The sequence below is a fragment of the Populus euphratica genome, unplaced genomic scaffold (assembly GCF_000495115.2).
Source record: "Populus euphratica unplaced genomic scaffold, PopEup_1.0 scaffold176.1, whole genome shotgun sequence".
NCBI classification, from domain to species: domain Eukaryota; kingdom Viridiplantae; phylum Streptophyta; class Magnoliopsida; order Malpighiales; family Salicaceae; genus Populus; species Populus euphratica.
In genome coordinates this window covers 142,806-164,481 of record NW_011500058.1, presented here as the reverse complement: position 1 = coordinate 164,481, position 21,676 = coordinate 142,806, and the positions used below count along the sequence as shown (strand labels likewise).

The following is a 21,676-nucleotide window of genomic DNA, read 5'->3' as shown; positions in this document are numbered from 1 at the left end:
AAGAGATACAACAAGATATTGAAACATTTTCTATTGAAGTGGCAAAGACACTGATTTTAAGGATCCCAAAACATTGAACTTCATGACGAAAAAAAACTTATTATTAAAATTAATTAAACAAAAAAATACGCAAATAACTATAATCAAATCACTATCAATAGTGAATCATATCTCGTTTGAAACACGACCTCATATTTCATTTCATTGGCAAAGAGTCCAAAGTGCTGCTTTCAAGCCTGTGCAACCCCCCAAGAATGGACCACCAGAAGCTCCAGTACTCGGGGGGCAAAGAAAACATAGCACAGCCCTCGTATAAAGCTCAGCTCAGCTTCTGTCAGCCCTATTCTCAACTGGGATGTTCTCTTGCATTTTCTGCTGCAAATACCTTGCTGCTCATTCTTGGCCATTCTCCTTTACTCTCTCACCAGCCTACTTGATCATATCCACGACATCATCACTGCCAAAACCATCTTCTCTCCCTATAAAAACTGACCTCACTATCCAAACAATCATGGCCATTCCAGCAAGCCCCATCATTGTAGCAAAACCAGAGCGGTAGCACCAACAAGCACAAGGGGAGCACCAAGTATTAAGGGTCTAAAGATCAACAAGAGAGGTGAAGTTATTAAAAGCAGTGTCAAGGATGCCAGGAAACTGAGCCCTGACATGCCAAGAAGTGGGCCGCCTGTTGCCAAGCAAGCTGCTGATGCATAGACCAATGAGCTGCCTGAGAGTTTGCGAGAACCAGCAGTGGAGAGCTGCTGTTGTCTTGGGTGATGACTACGATCGGCCATTGATTGGTGTGTTACATCTCTTTGGTTTTTTTTTTTTTTTTTTTTTTTTTGGGGGGGGGGGGGGGGGGGTGGTTTTTTTTTTTTTTTTTTTTTTTTGGGGGGGCGGGGGGGGGTGTAAGTTGCGTGGACAACACAAGCCTACAAAAAATTTCCTCATCCAGTGGCAATGGCACCATTTTCAGCGTCGCAATGTGCCAACCGGTGCAGCAATGCCAGTAATCATATCTATCCATAATGCTATAGAAATAAACAGAAATGAAATGGGGCTAGTGTTTGTCACGTGAAGTGAAAGTTTTTTTTTTTTCCATGACAAAACATTATTTTATGTTATTATGATATCACATGTAAAAGACGGAGAAATAGACTAAAAGTTTTCAATAAACGAATACTTAGCATAACATCACTTAAGAGAACATCTAAAGGTGGAGGCAGAGATCTCCAAAATATCAAGATGCAAATTCGTTGACAACTCAAATTTCAATTAATACAAAATGATGGGGTTTGCATGTTCCTAATGCTTCCGCAATACAAGCAAACCAAGAACACGGTCCCTCTTTTGCCCTCAAATAGTGGATCCTAATTATGAATATTAAATTGAATTATAACAACATCAGGAGTCCAGTAAAAGAATCTCTATTTGATTAAACTAACCTAGTTCTCCTTGCAAAGTTCTAGGCTCATCACATGGCTGTCTTCACAACTTGAGGCAGTGACTTAAGAAGAGATGCGGATGGCTTCCGCACAGTGTGATTGAGCAGAATCATAAACGTCAGGAGTGTTAAAGCCCCAGCCTGATGTGCAGTTCCTAGTGATACAGGAACATATGATAGAAGGGTTGATATCCCCAGGGATACCTGCAACAATGACAAATATGACCATGGAACCTGGGAAAAGTAGTTGATAATGGAGAGAGCATCCATGGATTAGGAGACTCACCTGAAGAGTAGCCATGCCAACAGTCGCCCCAATCAAAGATTTCACAGCTGGATGTATGTCCAACTTTCTTGTGAACCACCATAAAGCACCAATTGAAGTCAAGCTTGTGATTGCAAGGATACGGTGCTCAAGCTACAAACATTCAAGAAAGACAAATCAGTGTCCAATACCTAATGTTTATAGAATCTTTTATATGCCGGTGAACAAGAAGATATCATTTGAAAAGCTAAATAACAAACTTGTAACATCATCTGTGAGTTTTAAGTTATTTACAAAACTGCAGGAATCAGGGTTTCTTTAAGCTCCCAAGGACAGTTAAAAACCCTTGTTTGTTATTCTGGGCAAGTGAGTTTCACTATTTATCTTGAGGCCCAATATGAGACTGTATGAACAAGTGGTTTTAATATAGTTCCAGGCCACTTAACTGCAATAGGTGTAAAGGCTAAAAATGAAGAGCAAGCTCTAAATTTCTCTCCTCATTCAGAAAGAAACTTCAAGGCATGCCTCTTCTCGTTTCTTCATTGTTCCTTCTATCCATTACATTATGTAAATTCCATTCCCATATTTTATAAGAGTCTAAACTAAGAATTTGCACTTCTGTGATCATTATGAAAACTACGATTCCAGAATTGATAAATTATACAGACAAATTACCTGCACTGTCGATGTATTTTCAAAAAAGTTGTGAATTACTGGTTTCAAATCAAATATATCATCAGGAATCCATGTATCACCCATCTTTGGGAAAGTGTTAAATGCATGCCCCTGCATTACACGGAAAAAGCATGATCAAAAATTTGTATGTAAGCATGCACCAGAGAATTTGTTTATAATCATACCACAGGCTAAAATACTCTTGTGAAAGAAGAGGAACAAGAAAAGAATTAAAATAGACTACATACAGCATCATTTCCAGCTACAAATGCTCCTGACACGGCAGTAACCCCTACAATAAGGCTTACAGGAAGGGCAAGCCTCTTTACCTTCGCCGCCCCACGAACCCAAGCTAAAGATTCCGCAGGGGGTTCAGGCATTACAACAGAAAGAGCGGTCCAGAAAAGCCCACTATAAATAACAAATGCCGAAGTAAGATGCGCTGCAAGACGGTAAGGGCTTACTCTCGGCTGAGCATATTCAGATGCTGGCTCCTGCGTATAACAAAGTCACTCATAAGTCTCGCCATTTTGCACAAATTCACACTCAATTAACACCAAAGTTAAGTTTTTTTTTACCTCTAAACCACTTTTAACCATCCACCAACCAATTAAACCTTGGCCAGCACCGAGAGCAAAAAGACCACAAAGTTTAGTTCCAAGTCTCACTGTCACATACCCTTTTCTCAGAAACCATGAAAATGGCAAAGCAAAAATGATCCCTAATCCCCTTCCCCACATCCGATGTGCATATTCCATCCAGTAAATAAATTTGAAATCCTCAACATTCATCCCTTTATTTACACTGCAAAATATCAGAAAACAAAACTAAAAAATTACTAATTCTACAAAATGAACTTACTCTTAACTAAAAAAGACTACTTTCATTGCTTGCAAGAGCTTACATTTTATACTCAGGTGATTGTTTATACTTCTCAAACTCAATCAACCAGTCCTCGTTTGATAAAGGAGGAAGACCACCAGTAAATTTCCAATCAGTCATTGAAAGACCAGACCTTGTTAACCGTGTAACACCACCAAGAATCACCATGCTGAAAACCCAAGCAGCAGAACCAAATAGCCATATACCCACCATTTTTTGCGCTTTAGGCCCTCCATTTACCAGCAATCTAAGACTCTCTTTACTTTCACTTCCAACAGAAGCAGCTACAGTTGACATTTTCCTCGTTGCTGATGGCACATACTGACAGTTATGACCCTGAAAATTTAACCAGAGATTCAAACTTTATAAGATAAAAAGCAGGGGTTTTTCTGATTTCAGATCATTTGAGGAAATCCAGATGGAAACAAAGGATTTTTACCTTGGAGAGTGATTTGAAGCAATAAAGGAAGGATCTTGATGATGGGCTCTGTTGTTGATGGATGTCTCTCAAGTGATTGAAAGGTGTTGTTTTTGTTCCTCTGAGATTGGTTATTGCATTGTTGATGATGGATCCTCCTTTGTTTCTCTTCAAGATTGAAGCAAACACTCTGCTTTGAAACATCTCTCTCCCTCTCTCTCTGTGCCCGTGGATGTGAGGGTTTAGGGGCCGAAGCTTTTCATTTTTGGGAAGGTTGAGGAACGATACCCTTTAGAGATCTTGATTCTTGCCATAGCTAGAGATGACGTGGCCAAGGCAGATACAAACTACGTCGTTTTGAAGAGGATGTTTAATTCTGATTTAAGTTCATAATTACGTACAACATTCGAATATTTTATAAATTATTAACACAATCCATTCAATTTTTTTAACCCAATCAGGTTATATGTATTAAATTGAATTAAATTTTTATAAATATTATATATTTTTTTAATTATTAATTTTTATTTATTTTATTTTTAAAATAAACATATAATACATACTATAGATATCATGTCAACCTCAATATTAGATCTAATTTTTATATTATACATCCTTATTAAATTCTAATTATTTTTTCTTTGAAAAAAATATAAATTTTTTTTTGATATGTTAAAGAATTATAAAATAAAGTACATTAACAATAACTTTATAGTTAAATTTTTTTAATAAAATAAAAATAAATACTAAATCTATAAATTATCAAAAATAAAGATGAAATAAATGTAAATTGAACAGGTTTAAAAAATTACAATCCACCACCCGATTCCTGATATGCTTTTTTAGTTTTGTTTTACTAATTATAAATAAATTATTTATTTTAAATAATCCTAATTTACAAGTTTATATTCATTTATATTTATTAAACCCAATTTTATTTATGATTCAGGTTAAGTTTCATTTCATGAATTAAGTTATAAACTTTTGACCTGAATTTTTTAATATTAATAAAAATTTAAATTTAATTTAAAAATAAATTAAAATTAATAAAAAATAAATTAAAAAGATATTGAATGGATTGAAATGAGTTTTAAATATTAAAAACTTTGTATAAGTTATTTTAAAAGTACGCCGATGTAGAATATCGGTTGAACTGAAAAATAATTAAGATTAGATTAGAGGGGCATTGCTGTAATTGACAATGAAACAGACGATATAAATACCCTGCTGGCTTCTTTCGGAAGCCATTGATAGCCGGCCACAACTTGGAGAAAAAGAGAGAAGCTAGAGAGAAAACCCATAGAAAGCAGCACACTCCGGTGGCCATAGGTCTGGCATCCATCTCTGGATCGGTATGCTTTTTGGATATATTTTTCTTCTACTCACCCTCTACAATATTACCGGATGGACTCGCAAGATCATTTTAATCTCCGGCGGAAAAACTCTAGAGCAACGGTATCCCAAATGCAACAATATCCAAGTTGCTACAGCAAAGCAATTCAGCGGGTTGCTAAAGTGACAGAAGATTCAAACGGGAATAACTCGCAGTAAAATCACAAACAGGCGAATCCCAACGGTGAAAATGTAGATAAGCATGTTGACCAACACATACCAAAATTCAGTGTAATTCAACCTGTAAAGTGGACAATCCCAAGTCCTCACCCGCCGAAAAATAAAAAAAGAGAAAGCTGTAAAGCACGTTATTTTTTCCCCGGAAATTGAAGCCGTTATTTAAGTGATTTATTTGAATTAATACGGCTAATAATCTAAAATGATATCATTTCAATGTTTTAATGATTTGGTTTTGAAAAAAGTAATTCTTACAAAAAAATAGATTAGAGGCCGGATCGGGTCGATGATTTGCATAGCACATAAATGAATTGCAATCTTAATTTAGGTCTCGAGTTGATTACCCAAATTTTCCTTGCAAATTGCCAGGAATATGAACGAGAATGGCGGGAAATGATGATCTTCTACCTGACTTATTCCCAAGCTATCAGCATTGATGCATCCTACAGATCTATAGAAGCCCTTATGCAGAAGCTATGAAGAAATGATGGGGCTCACGACAACACTATTGTTTCGAGTTCCTCTAATGCTACAGATACAGATCTTCTAAAGCCTTTATAGTTCTACTGTTATGTTCCAGAGATACAACTCTTCCTCTGGAACTCTCAAATCAATGGTGACCAAGCCAGTTCCTTCTTCAAAACCGAACTCTACTTCCTTAGAATCAACTGATATTCTCTTGGGTTGAGCAGATGAATATGCTCCAAACAAGCCGCAGCCACGAGCTTTCATGCTGACAGTCGCAGTTGCGCTGGAGTCATATTGCAGCTCCTTGATAGCCCCTCCTGAATTAAACATCTTGACTAGACCCACGGGGGCAAATTTAACCCCATTGGCTAGCTCCCTTACAGGAACCACTGTGAAAACTTCATACTCGCGAGACTTCAATGTGAGTGGCATAGCTGCATCCTTTGGAAGGTAAACTACTTCTCCTGCAATTGACATTAGAGAAACTTGTTAAGAAAGACCGTGATTTTGTCCAAACAATGCATGCCCAAGTGTAAATTTAGCTGTATGAAAGAAACATCTGAGCCCTGAATAAACATACCACCAACATGAGAATACAATACACTATCGCCTGTCCATCCGTCACAAGCGACTCTAGGGAGATAATCAACATCTTTAGCCCTAACAAAACCTGTGATCGTGCCAGGATTTTCGTCATGGATAAGGTTTGTCTTTCCGACCCTGCACCATCCAGCTCCCTGGCAGTTGAAGACCCCAATGACTCCATTGAAATCGTTCAGGTTCCATATCTTCAGGAGACTGCAAGATCAAGCATCTATTTAGCGAACATGGAATAGGATCATTTCATCCGGTCCTTGAAAATGTTATTCAGATAATTTAACTCCTTCGTTACCTTTTACCATCTCTTGCGGGATCAGAAAACAAGCAATCCCTTGTTGGTCGTCCTGGAAGTTTGGCCCTCAATATAGAGCCATCAGGAAGCACAAGCTTCTTCAGTAGATTAAAGTCATGTTGTCCAGGCTTGTCACTACATATAGAGACACCAAATATGAAATATCTTGTATCTGACTAGCATCCAAGAAAGACGCGGAACATGTTCATGACAAGTAAGAGTACCTGACATAGATGGCACATCCTCCCACAGCACGGGCTGCTCCGTGGTATTCCGCCATTGGGTGTAGGCTCTGACAAGAGAAACAATTTCAAGGTTGACATCCAGTAACACACAAAAATGTTAACAGAAATTCATCATAGAACAACAAAGCCAAATTGTGTTTTCTTACATGAAACATATCCCAATCCGGCTGCATAAATTCACCAAGAAAAATGGTATTGTAAGCAACTGATGCTATATGAATTGTGTGTGATGCTGGATCTCTTGGCCAGAAATCATCCGATGCCCTTATAACAGCTGATCTCTTTGCACTGAACAAACAAGGCAAAGTCGGATTAATTAGAAATCTTGAGGATATCACTATTGACGGCTAAGAAAGAAAAGAAAGAATTTACCTGTACAAACCATCAGTGTTGTGACTCATACAATAAATGATCCCATTATCACGGAAGTTTCTAGCAATAGAAGCCTCCAATGCTTGATGGTACTTCCTAGCAAGTTTCACTCTTCCACCATGGCCTGCCCCGAGAGTTTCGAGGATATTCTGAACATCAACTTTAACCCCATCAATTCCAGCTGACGAAAGATATTGGTGAAGTTCATCATAGAAGCTGAACACTTTTTCAGGATTCACAAGGCCAAGTCCATTTGTGGCAATGCTTTTCAAAGCATCACAATGCTCATTTGATTCAACCCCAGGAGAAGAAATAGGGTAAGTCAGCTTGGGTTCATAGTGTTCCATTTCAGCACCATCCGGCCTGACCCCTCCCCAGTATCCTGTTATTGCATGCCACACATAAACGTACCTGAACAGTAACAACACAAGTTATCAGCACACCATCAAAGATTGGTATGCCCAAAGGAAAGTTGATGTATGATAACTAATGAGGAAACCATACTTCAAATCATGTCGTTCTTTGATTTCGGTCACAGTGTGCTTCAGTCCCAATGCTGGATCCTCAACTCTGTAACCCTCTTTGCCATTTTTCTGGAATTTGTGATTCTCTTTGATATGTGTTAGTCTGTTTGCAAAGCTGAAGCACAATTGAAAGTGTGCTAGTCAATAAAAAAACAATAACGAAAATGGAAGACAGAATTTGCAAATCTGGTTCCTTACTTGGCTGAATTATCAGCTAAAGTCTCAATACCAGTGGGATCCATTCCGACTGATTGCCATCCATCATCAATTATAACAAATTTTGGAGGAATTCCACCTTTCTCGAAGCTGCAATAATCACTCTCATTAGCACCAATCTGCCATGTTCAAATAATGTAATTCTCTATGAAACCTTAAAGAAAGGAGCAATACCTCTCTAATCCTTGCTTCACACCCTCTGCAGTGACATCCGTGTAAAAAGCATCCCATGTGCACCAGCCAAACCAGTTCAGCATGTCTGGCATCTGAACCACGAAGCACAAGTTATTCAAGATGAAAGAATCAAGTACAAGAAGTCGTCGAAAAAGGAACTTCAGGAAATACTACTAATCTTCTTCTGGCCCAAAAAAGTAGCTACCTTCTTCCTCTCACGATGAGAAAATGTCTGCAAATGTGATTCCACGGCCCTGAGTACAATCCAAAATACAACTTGGTCAGTGGCATGAAGAACATTTGAGTCATAATTCAATGAAATAACAAGTCATAAATGAGGTTTTTGAACACCACAAATCTATACTGTATTAATGGATCACTAAAATTATCAATTGTATTTACTAAATAAAGCAACACTTCAAGCTGTATACCTAGCAATAAGCATAAAAGCTTGGCAAATTAGGTAACTCATGAAACTTACTTCACTGCATTTGTGATGACATCAAAGGGATCTGAACCAGCTGCCACAAAAACTAAATGACTCCCCTCAAATTCCTTAACAGCAGGATCTCCTGCAAAATACCCCAGCAATTTATTTCACCAATTCTTTAACAAAAAGAAGACCCGTAAAATCATATCCAGCAGAAATTTATTCATCTGTTCTCATACCACTTTCCAAGCAAATCTCCAGCTCATTGTGCTCATTCCCTTGAAGAACAGCCCTAAAATCTCCTTCAAGAATTGGCAAGAAAACGGTATACAAAGCAGATTGCTCCTCTCCATTGTCGAAACGAGATCCATCTCGAGCTTCAACAATCAAAAACTGTGTCTCAAAGGGAATTTCGTGTCCACAATTTCCCATCCTTTGTGTCATCCACCACATCTTGAATCGAAAAACACACATAAACTTCAATCCCCTGCATACCAACAACATTTATTGCAAATTTAACTCTTGCCGCCCACATCACAAATCATCAAAAAGACCTCAAATGTATCATCCAAACAGAAAAAAAGATACGCCTTTTGTATGCAATGTTATCATCACCAAGAAAATTAAAGAAAACTAAACAATGACGGAGAAAAGTAAAACAATAACAAAGAAGAAGAAGAAAAAGAAGGGACATACTCGAGCTTTCCAACAGGAAAGACTCTTCGACAACCACCTTCATCTGATCGGACACCAATGAAAGCTCCATTGATAAAACCACCCCCAGAAGCTGGTGTTATCTCAATGTTGTCATGGACATCATTCAACACACAATTCCCTAACACCACCAACTTCCTGTCTGCCACTGATATCCCTGCCCCTACTGTCATCTTTCTCTTAAAACAACAAAGAAAACGAAAACAAACCCACAACGCCAAGAACAAGAAGAAGAACAAGAAAGTACACAGCTTTGGTTGATGAGGGTTCGACCGGGGGGGGTTATTTATAGCATAAGATAATGTCGGAGTTTTATGCTGTCAAGGAGTCCCAGATTACAAATATTGCAATCCAGGGACTCCTTGCAACATGTACAAGAAGTCCCTCCTCGTCTTCTGTGCTAGCTAGCTTAGCTCACTGTGGAAAAACATTAGATAAATATCTCTTCTTTTTTGGCGGGAATTATTCAACCAACTAACCAACCGTCGAATAGGAGATATTATAGTATTGTTACAAGGTAAGATTTCTTTTCGTGGTGTAATTGTATTTTTTTCGTTTTTAATTATTTTTTACTTTTTTATATTATTTTAATGTGCTAAATTATAAAAAAATTTAAATAAATAAATAAATATCATTTTAATATATTTTTAAACAAAAAATATTTTAAAAAATAACAACTACCACAATAATAAACACTACATAAAAAAATTTATTTAATTTTAATAATAAATATATATTTGATGATGATAATTAATTTCTTATATATATATATATATATATATAGTTCTAGTTTAATTATGAAATTGATATTTTGAGTTGGTTTTATGATCCTGATCTATAATTTCCAAGCTTATTTTGAAAAGCTATACATCCCTTCTATTGAAACAAAACTATTATTCACCTTAGATTAGAAATTTACTTTAATAAATCATGATACTAATTATTTATAATTTATAATTTATTTTAAAATAATTTAAATTGATAATATCTACTTGAGAGTGATACCTTTTGCTTTAAAATATATTGAAATAATATATTTTTTTATTTTAAAATTTATTTTTGATATTTAAACATCACAATGATCTAAAAAAATAAAAATTAATTAATTTAAAATAAAAAAAATTATAAAAACACCTTTTAACATTAAAAACAGACAAATCTAACCTTTACTACTTTTAATATCAACTTACAATATAATAATGAATGAAAACAATTAATAAATCTTAGTATTCTTAAAAACCAATCACATTTTTTGAATTAATTTTGTTAATTAGCTATTAAATTTTGTTAATTAACTAATATATATAATGGGAAGAGGTCTTGCTCAGTAGAAATTAAGTTTGCATTCTACACAGGGTCCAAATCACATGGAGACACTGCATGTGAACAGCCTACCAAACTCCTCAATCCTCACCGTTGGTTTAAAAGGCAGGGCCACCTGCCACTCAATCATTTATCACAGCTGACACCACTAAATGCACTGCACATCCACAAGACGATCAACAGGAAGAAAATTGCATGTGACTTTAGATCACGGGGCTATTTTCATGCCGCCTAGGCTGCTTTTCCTTGGTGCTCTAGAGTAAAAATAAATAATAATAAAAATATATTTAATTGGATAACAGAGATAAAATATAAAATAAATATATTTTTAAAAAATAATTTTAGATAAAATAGCTGTTATGTGTGGACTCTTATAAAAATTTGAGATAATTAAAATTTTATTTACTTAATTGAATTCATAAAATACATTTTTGAAAAATAAGGTTTTATTGAAGCCAAAAAAATAATAGTAAAATAGTATTTAGAAATATGGTATTGATTGTTTTATAAAGTAATTTTTTGTCTATAAATTTATTAAATTAATATTTTTTATTTTTTATTAAAAAAATAATTTCAAATTAAAAAATTAAATTAAATTAAAAAAAAACTTTTCAAACAGTATTTAAATTGTTCGCAAGTAGATTCTTAAAGCTGGTTAAAAGTGACCATTCTTCCAGGTCTGTATAAAGAGATTAACACTCTGCTAATGCTTCACGTGAGTGAGTTCCCATGACTTTGGCGATTTTTATTTTATATGTTTACTTAACTTTTATTTTCTTTTTTTCACGAAAGATAAACAGAAAGATATTTATCTTTATGCACTTCGGTACTTAATAATATGACTTACAAAGGTTAATTCTGGGCCTTGAGTGATGAGTTAATTTTTATTAAATATATAAATAAGCTATGATAAAATAATTTATAATAACTTTAAATTAGAAAAAAATCAAATCAATTTCTCAACAAGATATATAATATAAATGTATAAGTCATATTTTTTAATTAAGATGTTAATTAAAAAATAAAATAAATTATATTAAATTAATGCTAATGTAGAACAATGGAAGAAAAAAGCCCCACAAACACTGTCCAGTAGCTTTCAAACACGTAAATAAGATGGGGTTGGTGAGGGCAATTACTCGACCCACTGACGTGTAAATGAGGTGGAATTGCGAGCTAGCTTATCTCCGATTATAATACGTGTAGCCTAGTCAAACCTTACGTGGCATTTACATTTCTAAGCACATGCATTCCTCTTCTATTGATAATGCATTCGCAGCTCAATTAATAATTAATATTTATAATTAATAATAATAATAATAATAATAATAATAAAGTACCATTACGGCGTGCCTTGCTTTTAGTCAATGGAGCTGACTAGATTCCGACGGCGTGATTGTCACCGCAAAGAAAGATAGCATCACGGCTTGCACGATTAAAGTAGCAGTGAAATGATAAGCGATTTTTGTAAGATACTGCGTATCCATGGTTTTGTTTTTACTCCCTCTTTAAGACAAGATATTTTCTTGCTGAGACAGCTCGACTGAACCACTCGCCAACTGAGCCCCTGTAGATAAGTACATCCACATGTGTTCTTGGGAATTATACACGCGCTTTACAACTTCCACATCATGATTTCAGTAACTAATTTCTTCTTTTATTAATTTATTTTTTCTTACACTAAACTGCTTGTTGTGATTAATGCATGAACCTCCACCGTCTCAATGTTATAAATTGTTTTTATTTAAAAATATATTAAAAATATAACTTTTAAAATTAGTATAACAAAATAATCTAAAAACACAAAAAAAATTAAAATTTTTAAAAATTCTAATTCAACAACAGATCATTTCTTTTTTAATATACATCTAAGAGCTTAAATATCCACCAAAAAATCTAGCCAAGCTAATATCTTGTTTGTTTCTACAATCTACCCACCTTTTAAAAAAAAGTTATTGTTTTTTTAATAATTTTTTTGATGTTTTTAATTATTTTAATGTACTAATATTAAAAATAAATTTTTAAATATAAAAAATATTATTTTAATATATTTCAAACTAAAAAACATTTTGAAAATCAACTTAAATCACAGATAAAAAACCAAACAATCTTTTAATAACTACTGAATTAAATGAAAAAGAAAAAACTCAAGTATTTATAACTAAAAATTTAAATTTAAATTATTAAAAAATAAAAAAAATAAATTTATTATCGCAATAATTTATACTTAGAATTGAGTAAAATCCCCGCACCATTTCCATTTTTTTTCGTAAAAGAAAAAAAAAAGCTGTATAGGCAATAACTATCCGACAAGATTTTATAGTAAAAGTAGAGAATAATCAAAGACAGCATGCCATGCAATTCGAACCAGCTATTACAAGACAACAAACGGTTACAGTTCTCCAGTAAAACCATGAGAGGTTCCAGCCAGGAGTTGGTTGATGGGTATGAACCCAAGAAACCAAGTTGATTTATTTATAATATATAGTTTGGTATATATTTAGTGTCTGTACCCGTTCATGCATAACACGTGGCACTGCGAAGATGCGATTGATCTCATGACACCAGACCAGATGCCTTTTTAACAAAGCTGCGATAATATTCCCCTGCTTTTGTAGATTTTAACGACATAAATCCAAACCACTTTTCAAGTGGCCACGTTAGCAAGGACTTCTTTTCACCGACTCTTACTCTTTTTTTCCTTTTTCCTTTTTCCTTTTTCTTTTTTTATGTTTTTTAGCCGTACAAGTTTCCAGCTAACAACAAAAAACTTCAGTGGAGTGACCAAAAATCTTCGAAGGTTTTTCTTTCACTGTATTTATTGCTATCCGCTTTGCAGTTTCAGCTGTTATTTTTATATTTATTTATTTATTTATTTTCTGAGAAATATTTAAAAAAAAAAATAATTTTTTTTTTAAAATTTTTTTTTAATATTTAGTAATGTAATGAAAAATAAATTAAAAAATATTTTTTAATATTTAATTATATCATAAAAATAAACTGAAAAATAACTTATTAATATTTTATTTTTTTCAAGTTTATTAAAATAATAAGGAATAAATTTTAGAAATTAAAAAATTAAATGAGAATGAGAATGAAATTGAAAAATATATAATTTCATAAATTATCTAAAATTAAATAAATAATAATTAAAATAAGAGAGATCAAATCTAAAAAATAAAAAAATAAAAGATGAATAACTTAAAATAATAATATTAACATTTTATAAATTATTTCAAATAAAATAAGTAATAATAAAAAAATAAGGATCAAATTTGACAAATAAATTTTTTTAATAAAAAATCAAATAATAACTATAAAATGAGGACTAAAGTTAATATAAAAAATAAAATTTAAGAAATGAAATTGAATAATAAATATTCATATATATATATATATAAGAATCAAAAGTTTGAGGATCAAATTTGATATAATTAGCAGATAATATGACATTTATAAATTTTTTACAACTTTTAAAAAGTGTTTTCCGCCTAAATTTTTTAGAAAAATATTTTCTTGAAAATCAAACTAATTTTTTTTTAACTGAAAAGTATTTTTCGTTAATAAATTTTTCTAGTAGCAAACTAACATAAAAATATTTTAAAAAAATTATTTTCTAAAAAATAAACATGTCTTTAAAATATGTTTGTTTTGGCTTTTAAAAAGTATTTTGAGAAATTTTTATTATCATCCTTTAAATTAATCGATTGCTATCCGCTTTGCATGTTTAGCATTAGTATCCTTGAACGATCCAAATTCCCACCTTACCTTTTGGAAGCAATTTCATCAAGAAGCAATTGGGGTTTGTCGAAAAGTTCTAACCTTACAAATTGGGCCTTGTGCTTCGAGTCAAATACAAATTTAAGAAATAAAAATCTGAAGCTTCGACAAAGGTGCCTCCAAAAGAAATCAAAAGGGGTTAGAGAACTAGTTTTGAGTTTGGAAGATCAGGGGTCCAAATCTAATTAAGGATAAGAATTAGAGGAAGGTGAGATTATCTCCACCAATGAAGAGGACTAGAAGTAGTGACCAAACAGGAAAAGGAAAGACCTTTTCTGTTTTCTCTTTAAATCCTGTATATTAAACTCCACAGCCTTAAAGTTTCAAGCACCTACAACACCAAACACCAAGTCTAATCTCCCTGGCGAGCTACTCGACTTGATCTTAAAACAATAAAGTATTAGTTCTTTCGACCTTCCAAGTTGCCATGGTGTTTGTGTCCAATGGAGATTGGCGACCAATCTTCACTACCAATATTTGCTATTTGGATTCAAAGCATGGTTTGAGGTAGACACGGCCACTCCCTATACAAAGACCTGTGAGAAAGAGACAAGCTTGGGTGGCCAAGCATTGTTCTTAAAACATGGTGATTCAAGGTGTGTTTCGTTTCCGCAACCCAGCATTATGTAAGCCCAATTCCATATATTTTATTGATGATTTGATGGAAGGGTATCACAGTTCAAGAGGTACAGTTTTTCTGGGGTGTTTGACTGGAGCGCAAGAGTATACAGAAGTTTGACAGCCAGACGTTTATACCAGAAATTTAACCAATGCATTTGTTTGTGCTTTCCACATGATGGGATGCTAATCTGCCTTAAGGCAGGACAGGAGGGTTTTGTTATTCTCTAAGCACGATGGTGCAATGTCATCCGAGAGCAAGACTAGATTCCATACAAGGCTTGTTCTATTTTCTTAATTTAAGGTAGAGGTTGTGGGTTCTTAGGAGTTAAGAAGTTGTCTTTGGATCATGGAGCAGATGTTCGCACATTGTTTCTGCTGGATTTAGGCTAGTTTCTTGGTAAGGCTGACCAGCTCCTTCTGTTGATGCAAGAGAGCTTTCCGGAGCTTGGTATCATAAGGGATGACGGCATCGAAATGAGGTGGATTGAGTCTATCCTCTATATATGTTCATGGATATCCAAGTAATACCTCCTTGGATGAGTTGCTCGACAGGACTCCTCCGGCCTTCGCAAATGTCGAAGTGAAATCTGATTATGTCAAGGAACCTATTTCCTGAAATTGTATTCAATGAGATACTTACAGGAAAGGTTTTCTCCGATGATAACATCGAGGAGCCCACAACGACCTTCATTAATCCTTATGGAGGAGAAATGAATGATCGGTTTCAGAGTCTAGCATTCAATTCCCACGTAGAGCTGGTGATCTATACAAATTTATCCATTTGGTGACTTGGAGTGAAGAAACCGTGTCGGAAGGACATTTAGCTTGGATTAATGGAAGGCTTTACAATTACATGACTCATGACTCCTTGTGTTTCTAAAAATCCTCAGAAGCACACATGTCAATCATAGAAATCTTGACCTGGGAATAAACAATCTTTCAGGATACACAAGTTATAAACAAGCAAGCCTTTTGGGTAGGAAATATTTCAACAGTAACTTTCACAAATTGCTACTAGTGAAGATTGATGTTCATGTCATATTAATCATTTGAAAATGACCAGAATTTATTGCAAAGTGATCTGTTTATCATCTCCACCGTTGGAGTAAAATGTTAAAAAACAGTCCTTCAATCGTTTGCCCTAATCCCATCAAGGCAGCGCAAACCCATAATAGATTTTTAGTGTTGTGCATTGTGATAATTCTTAGTTGTGGTTAAAAAACACCTATAGATTGTAGTTTTTTTTTTGTAATTAAAGTTTTTAATAAAATTTAATGTAACATTAAGATATGTATTCATTAATCAAATATTTTCATAACTATAAGTGAGTCAAAACACACAGTTCCAATCACACTATCGAAATGCATCCCCAGAAAGCTATCAGCAAGGACATTCTTCTACGGGCTGATGTAAACGAGCGGTAATTGCCGATGAAAGAACTATAAGTTCGAAAACCAAGAGAACCAAACTGAATTCAGGGACACCTGACGAGTCTACTTAATTCCCATTTGAATTGCAAGACTTGTTTGAGGGCATAAGATTGTTGATCGAATGAATATGAGTTTGGCACGAAGTTCCTTCAATTTGTGAAGTCATTGGATAACTAAAATGAATATTATTCCCACAATGAATAATAATAATACTGTTGAAAGAATGAATAATTGTTATTCAACCGCCGAAAGAAACCCAGCAGCCTGTTCTTCATCTGCATCAAATAAATAATCTAAGAGCTTGTATAACTGCCTCTCTTCCAAATCCCAGCTCAACAAGCTCTGCAACTGTGGCTTCAAAGTCAGGTCCCTGGCAGCAAATATGTGAGAAAACTATTATTGGCATTCAGATTGGCTGATAGACTGAATCAGTTAAGATTGATGGAGTGTCGTGTTTACAATATTTTAAAAGATACTTGATGGTTTCTCACTTTATGCCATTTTTTCTCTTTATCATTCTCCGTTCTCAACAAGCTCATACTGAAGCGTTGATCGGAGCCGGCCAGATATATGCTTGACTTTTAAGCAAAGATACAATATCTCTACTTGACAAAAAGTCTCCAAAACTAAGTAAATATATTTATCAATTATGCTTTATAAAATAAAAATTATTTCCTCTTTAATAAAAGTCCTCCAATACAAAATGAAGTGCTCAAGACCCCACTTATTATATATATAAATAAAAATAAAAACGAAATATTTCTAAGATATTTAAAAAAACTAAGTACTATACAGTACACTCCCGGCAATACAGGTTTAAGAGAAGATTAAGTAATCAAATAAATTCATACTCGATATTTAATTAAATAAATTAGAAAAATCCATAATTAGTTAATTACACGAAATAATTAATTCCCCTATCAAGGAAGAAAGATTATATTATGCGCCCCTTAGATTTTTTTTTATTTATTATTATTTTAGTGAGAGTGGCAGAAGCTTATAAAATAGTACCATATGGCCATGTACCTAGCTATACCATAATGTAATTTTGCTCAAAAATAATTTTATACTTGCTTGCTTCTAGAAGCTTTGTCACGCGTGAAATCTTGAGGCATCTTTATTTCTCAATGTATTCTTAGATCACTTGGTTTGTATATATTAAATAAAATTTATTTTAAAATTTAATTAGTGGTGGATCATTTATATTAAGATTTGAAAATTCATGATATTTTTTTTATTATTATAGCATAGTTGACAAAGTAGCTAGGAGCCATGCTCAGTAGCTAATTAACTAAGCTAATCTCGTACATGATTGAGAGCGTGGAATTAGTTTTATTTTATATCTGTGTTTAATTTTTTTATACATGTCTCTTATTTTGTTGTATTTTATTTGCTTATTAAATTTATAAAATATTTAGTAAATCTAAAAATTAATTACAGTATACATAAAGTGATCCAAACATTCTAAATTATTAAAAAAAAAAAACTAAGCTAATCTCAAGGCTGAAATATTCATTCTCGATCTTAGAAAATTCTCCTTTTCTATATATATATAATTTGCCTTGATTTTTACGTTATGGAGAAGAAGAAGAAGAAGAAGAAGGGCATAGACGTGCTATAATGAAACTTGTGCCCACTAGACTCCAACAATTATTTACTATTAAAAGAAAAGTTAAAAGACGCCCGCTACCCTCCAACAATTATTTATTATTAAAAAAAAAGAAGTTGAAAGACGAGGGAGTGAATTTCACTGTAGCTCAACATATACCTAATTGCGAAATTTTTTCCTTTATGTGGGAAAAATTTAAGCCTTGGAGTTAGATTTGTTGGTTTTTTTTTATTGGCTCGTTATTTTTTGAAAGATTTTTTGGAAATATATATTTTTTATAATAAAAATACATTTTTTATTCTAGAATTAATAAAAAATTTAACCCCGGGATTAAAAATTTATTAAGCTAATAAGTAGGTGTTCAAAATTTTCTAACCTTAAAAAAGATAAAACATAAGCTTTGTATTTAAGATATTTTAACATTTTAACATTTTTTTGAAGTTTTTTATAGCTTAGGTTTCCAAATACTTTTTAAAAAAATTATTTTTACAACTTTACACAAAATTCAATAATAATCAATTTACTTTATTTCTTGTGTTACTTCTACAAAATCAATGATATGATAATAATTTTAAATGGATTTCACACAAATGTTTTCATTACTAAACACTTTTATAAGTAAAAAACAAGGAAACCCTAAAGATAATAGCAAATGATAATCAAACCACATGTTTGACTATGGATGCCCGCACCTTTCAAAGATAATTAAGAAATTCAACATCAATTTTTCTTTTTATTGACCAATTAAATGAGACAAGGAGGTGCCTCCAATGAATCATAACTCTCTCTCTTTCTCTATGTAATTGATGTAGACAAGAGCGCTAAGTCATTATCAAGTAAGTTTTAATGAATTATTTAATTATGGTAAGAGTGCAAAGGCTACCCCTAATGACATTATCGTGGGTAAAGTATATTAGTTTTATGTAGATCATTTCTTAATTGATGTCCCCTTTCCTTAATTGTTTATTAAGGTTTGGTTTAGCATCGCCGTAAAATTCAGAACACTCAGGGAGCAGATAAACTCAGGTCAGAGAAAAATTAAGAATTTAACTGCACCGATTAAAAACTTGGGTTAAAGAATTAAGCTGATCAATTTAGATTTGACTCGATTAAAATTTAAAATTTAATTTTTAATGATTAATTTTTTATTATTAAATCAACACAGTTTTAATTATTTTAAAAAAATTAAAGGAGAGTTGATTATTCTCACTTATGACCCGGCTTGGTTAGGGTTGGATTTCACTACAAGTATGATTATCAATATACATTGTTTAACCTTTTCCCTAAACTACGTGCTGGTGAGGTTGTCATGAATTTGGAATTTGCTACTTAGATTCATAGGGAAAAGATAGAATTATTTACGAGGTTTTTAATATATTCTGGCATTGCTTCCAAACCTTGTATCCCTTCCTTTTTTAATAGGGATATGCCGGGTTTCAAAATAGTTACAAGTGTAAATTTTATTTAAATTTTTTTCAATTAGTTTATGTATTAATTGAGACTAGATTTTATTTTTAAAAGTTAACTATTGGTATTAAAAATATATTTATCTTTTATTTTGATCAACAATAGATTATCCATGTTAAGATTGAGGATATTAATGTGTTTCTCACCTATTAATATATTTGAAAAGTTAATACAAATAAAACTCATCGAAAAGTGAGATGATAAAGCAATTATGAAATATTTTGTTAAAACAACCTAAGTATGAGTTGTTTTATGAGTTTGTGATAGTTTTTAATGGAATAATCATGCATAAATCTTGTTAAGATTTAGTGTGAAGAAATTCACTTACTATTGACAAGGAGTTCTAATAAACTTAAATTTAATGAGTCTAAAAAGGTCTCGTATCTAGATATATTGTTTCATGGATTTCTTCTAAAAAAGGATCTTCACTTTATGAATTCCCTCTAGAAAAGGAAAGGAGTCCGACTCTATAAGCTTACTACAGGGGAGGAGTCTCACTTAATGGGCTTCCTTTGATGTCATAGGCTCGCCCTGTAGGAGAAGTCTCACTAGATGGGCTTACCCTCGAGAATGAACCCGACTTCATGGTCTCTTTCTAAGAGGAAGCCTAATACCGTGTGCTTCCTCTAAAGGGAGCTCAACTCTGTGGTCTTTATTAGAGGGGAAGTTCGACTCCATGGTCTTCCCTTATAGAATAAGCCTGACTTCATAGGCTTGTTCTATGAAGCGTATATAGATCTATTTTTCATTTTTTATGAGCTCATACAACTTGTTAGAGCCCAATTCTTTATTGAGAATTTTTTAGAACCTTACAAGGGTATCTTAGTGTTTTATATTGATTTAGTACGTATTATTTTGAGTAGATTACATATCAAAATATCACAAGAGTGAAATTATACTTTAACCCCTCCCATCCACCAAAAAAAAAAGAAAAAAAAACGAAAACTCACGAGTTATAAATATATTATGAATCCTTTAAACTCAATATTCATAATATCTTCATTCTTAACATTATAGGTATAAAATATTTTTAAAGTCTATTTATGTAAAATATCATTGTATTTTCTCTCTCTATAAAGTTATTGAATTAAGCATTGAAAAGTCTCCACATCCATCATAGAATACCCTTTACAGGTACTAACTACCAGCCACGTTGATTTATTAAACATCACTTGTTATCAACTTTCAATAACTTGGATTTTTCATATCAAACTATCAAATATCTTGATTTAAAAAAATAAATTAGATTGCGTGAAATAAGAAATGAACTAATTATCTGAAACATCAAATTTATTTCTAAACAACTTGTATTTCAGGATTCATAAAGATCAATCCATTTCATTTCTATTTTTTTATTTTATATGTGAAAAAAAAGTGAAGTAAATATAAAATTGAAAATTTATTAAAATAATTAATAATTAATAGCTATCAAACCGGATTTAACTTGGTAGACTTATTTAGTGATTCATAACTTGAAATTTGGCCCGTATTTTAAATATTTTTTTATATTTATCCAATCGGGTAACTTAACAAGTTAATTAGTAATTGATATAAGCTGGTTATAAATTCAATAGAATCAAAATCAACGAATATATTTTTTTTGAAAAAAACTAAAACTGAATTGTCAGTGTACCGGTCCAATCGTAGCTGGGCACGACAACCAGAAACAATAAACTCAGTCACTCATAAATCAATTCGATAATCTAAGGGCTTAGAGTTGGGTACCGGTCCAATCGTAGCTCGGCACGACAACCAGAAACAGTGGCGTGAAAATGAAACTTTTGAAATTAGGTGAGATTAGCAAATGATATTATCAGTGTGTCATGGATGGGGTAACCGTTCATCCCAGTAATCTCTCTCCCCTCTCTTCCTTCTTCCAGAACCAAACGACAGTGCCACGTCACTATCGCTTGGCTCTTAATTAACTTCTTTTATGGGAGGCCACTGTCCCCCTAGAAGCGAGAGCGTGACTTGTACACGGGACAAGTGCTTCTACACATGTGCCACGCCATCTCTGCCGTTGGATTTCATTGGGCTCGGAACAGGATCAAGAAAGACGGATTCTCTAGGCCGCCTTGTCTTCTAGAAGCTTTCGCACCTGCCAGATGTCAGGGGCGTGATCTACGGAAAAGTCGAGCATCTTCTCTCGGCTGCGCCA

The 21,676-nt window shown here is 33.1% G+C and overlaps 2 protein-coding genes and 1 long non-coding RNA gene across 5 annotated transcripts; 1 reads left to right on the top strand and 2 right to left on the bottom strand.

The window, feature by feature from the left end:
- The first annotated feature begins 872 nt into the window (after positions 1-872).
- On the top strand, positions 873-1,538 carry LOC105107941 (uncharacterized). The gene is made up of 2 exons (XR_838957.1): positions 873-1,136; positions 1,262-1,538. It is a non-coding gene; the product is annotated as an uncharacterized LOC105107941 (long non-coding RNA).
- COX15 (cytochrome c oxidase 15) lies at positions 1,144-4,049 on the bottom strand. 3 transcript variants are annotated; one of them, XM_011002042.1, is made up of 8 exons: positions 3,706-4,034; positions 3,289-3,602; positions 2,963-3,188; positions 2,633-2,878; positions 2,385-2,495; positions 1,731-1,862; positions 1,446-1,648; positions 1,144-1,370 (listed from the first exon to the last, which is right to left on the bottom strand). In XM_011002042.1, the coding sequence occupies exons 1-7, from the start codon at positions 3,886-3,888 to the stop codon at positions 1,475-1,477; spliced, it is 1,386 nt and encodes a 461-aa protein (XP_011000344.1). In that variant the 5' UTR covers positions 3,889-4,034; the 3' UTR covers positions 1,144-1,370; positions 1,446-1,474. The 3 variants fall into 3 exon arrangements, with proteins under 3 accessions (XP_011000344.1, XP_011000345.1, XP_011000343.1); XM_011002043.1 differs by having other exon boundaries at positions 1,144-1,668; positions 1,701-1,862; positions 3,706-4,049; XM_011002041.1 differs by having other exon boundaries at positions 1,144-1,648.
- A 1,491-nt stretch (positions 4,050-5,540) lies between these two features.
- Positions 5,541-9,736, bottom strand: LOC105107939 (seed imbibition 1). Its single transcript, XM_011002040.1, has 13 exons — positions 9,271-9,736; positions 8,814-9,061; positions 8,626-8,716; positions 8,350-8,398; positions 8,145-8,236; positions 7,953-8,060; positions 7,735-7,869; positions 7,231-7,641; positions 7,005-7,146; positions 6,838-6,905; positions 6,614-6,748; positions 6,302-6,519; positions 5,541-6,185 (listed from the first exon to the last, which is right to left on the bottom strand). The coding sequence occupies exons 1-13, from the start codon at positions 9,459-9,461 to the stop codon at positions 5,809-5,811; spliced, it is 2,265 nt and encodes a 754-aa protein (XP_011000342.1). The 5' UTR covers positions 9,462-9,736; the 3' UTR covers positions 5,541-5,808.
- Between the last annotated feature and the right edge of the window lie 11,940 nt (positions 9,737-21,676).

Bases quoted from the DNA above. Each gene is read 5' to 3' on its own strand.
- COX15 (XM_011002041.1), bottom strand. From the start codon at position 3,888: ATGTTTCAAAGCAGAGTGTTTGCTTCAATCTTGAAGAGAAACAAAGGA. The intron at 3,603-3,705 runs GTAAAAATCCTT...TTAAATTTTCAG, and splicing joins GCTTCAAATCACTCTCCAAG to GGTCATAACTGTCAGTATGT. The intron at 1,649-1,730 runs GTGAGTCTCCTA...TCATTGTTGCAG, and splicing joins TTGGCATGGCTACTCTTCAG to GTATCCCTGGGGATATCAAC.
- LOC105107939 (XM_011002040.1), bottom strand. From the start codon at position 9,461: ATGACAGTAGGGGCAGGGATATCAGTGGCAGACAGGAAGTTGGTGGTG. The intron at 6,906-7,004 runs GTAAGAAAACAC...TTCTCTTGTCAG, and splicing joins CGGATTGGGATATGTTTCAT to AGCCTACACCCAATGGCGGA. The intron at 6,520-6,613 runs GTAACGAAGGAG...TTGATCTTGCAG, and splicing joins CCCGCAAGAGATGGTAAAAG to TCTCCTGAAGATATGGAACC.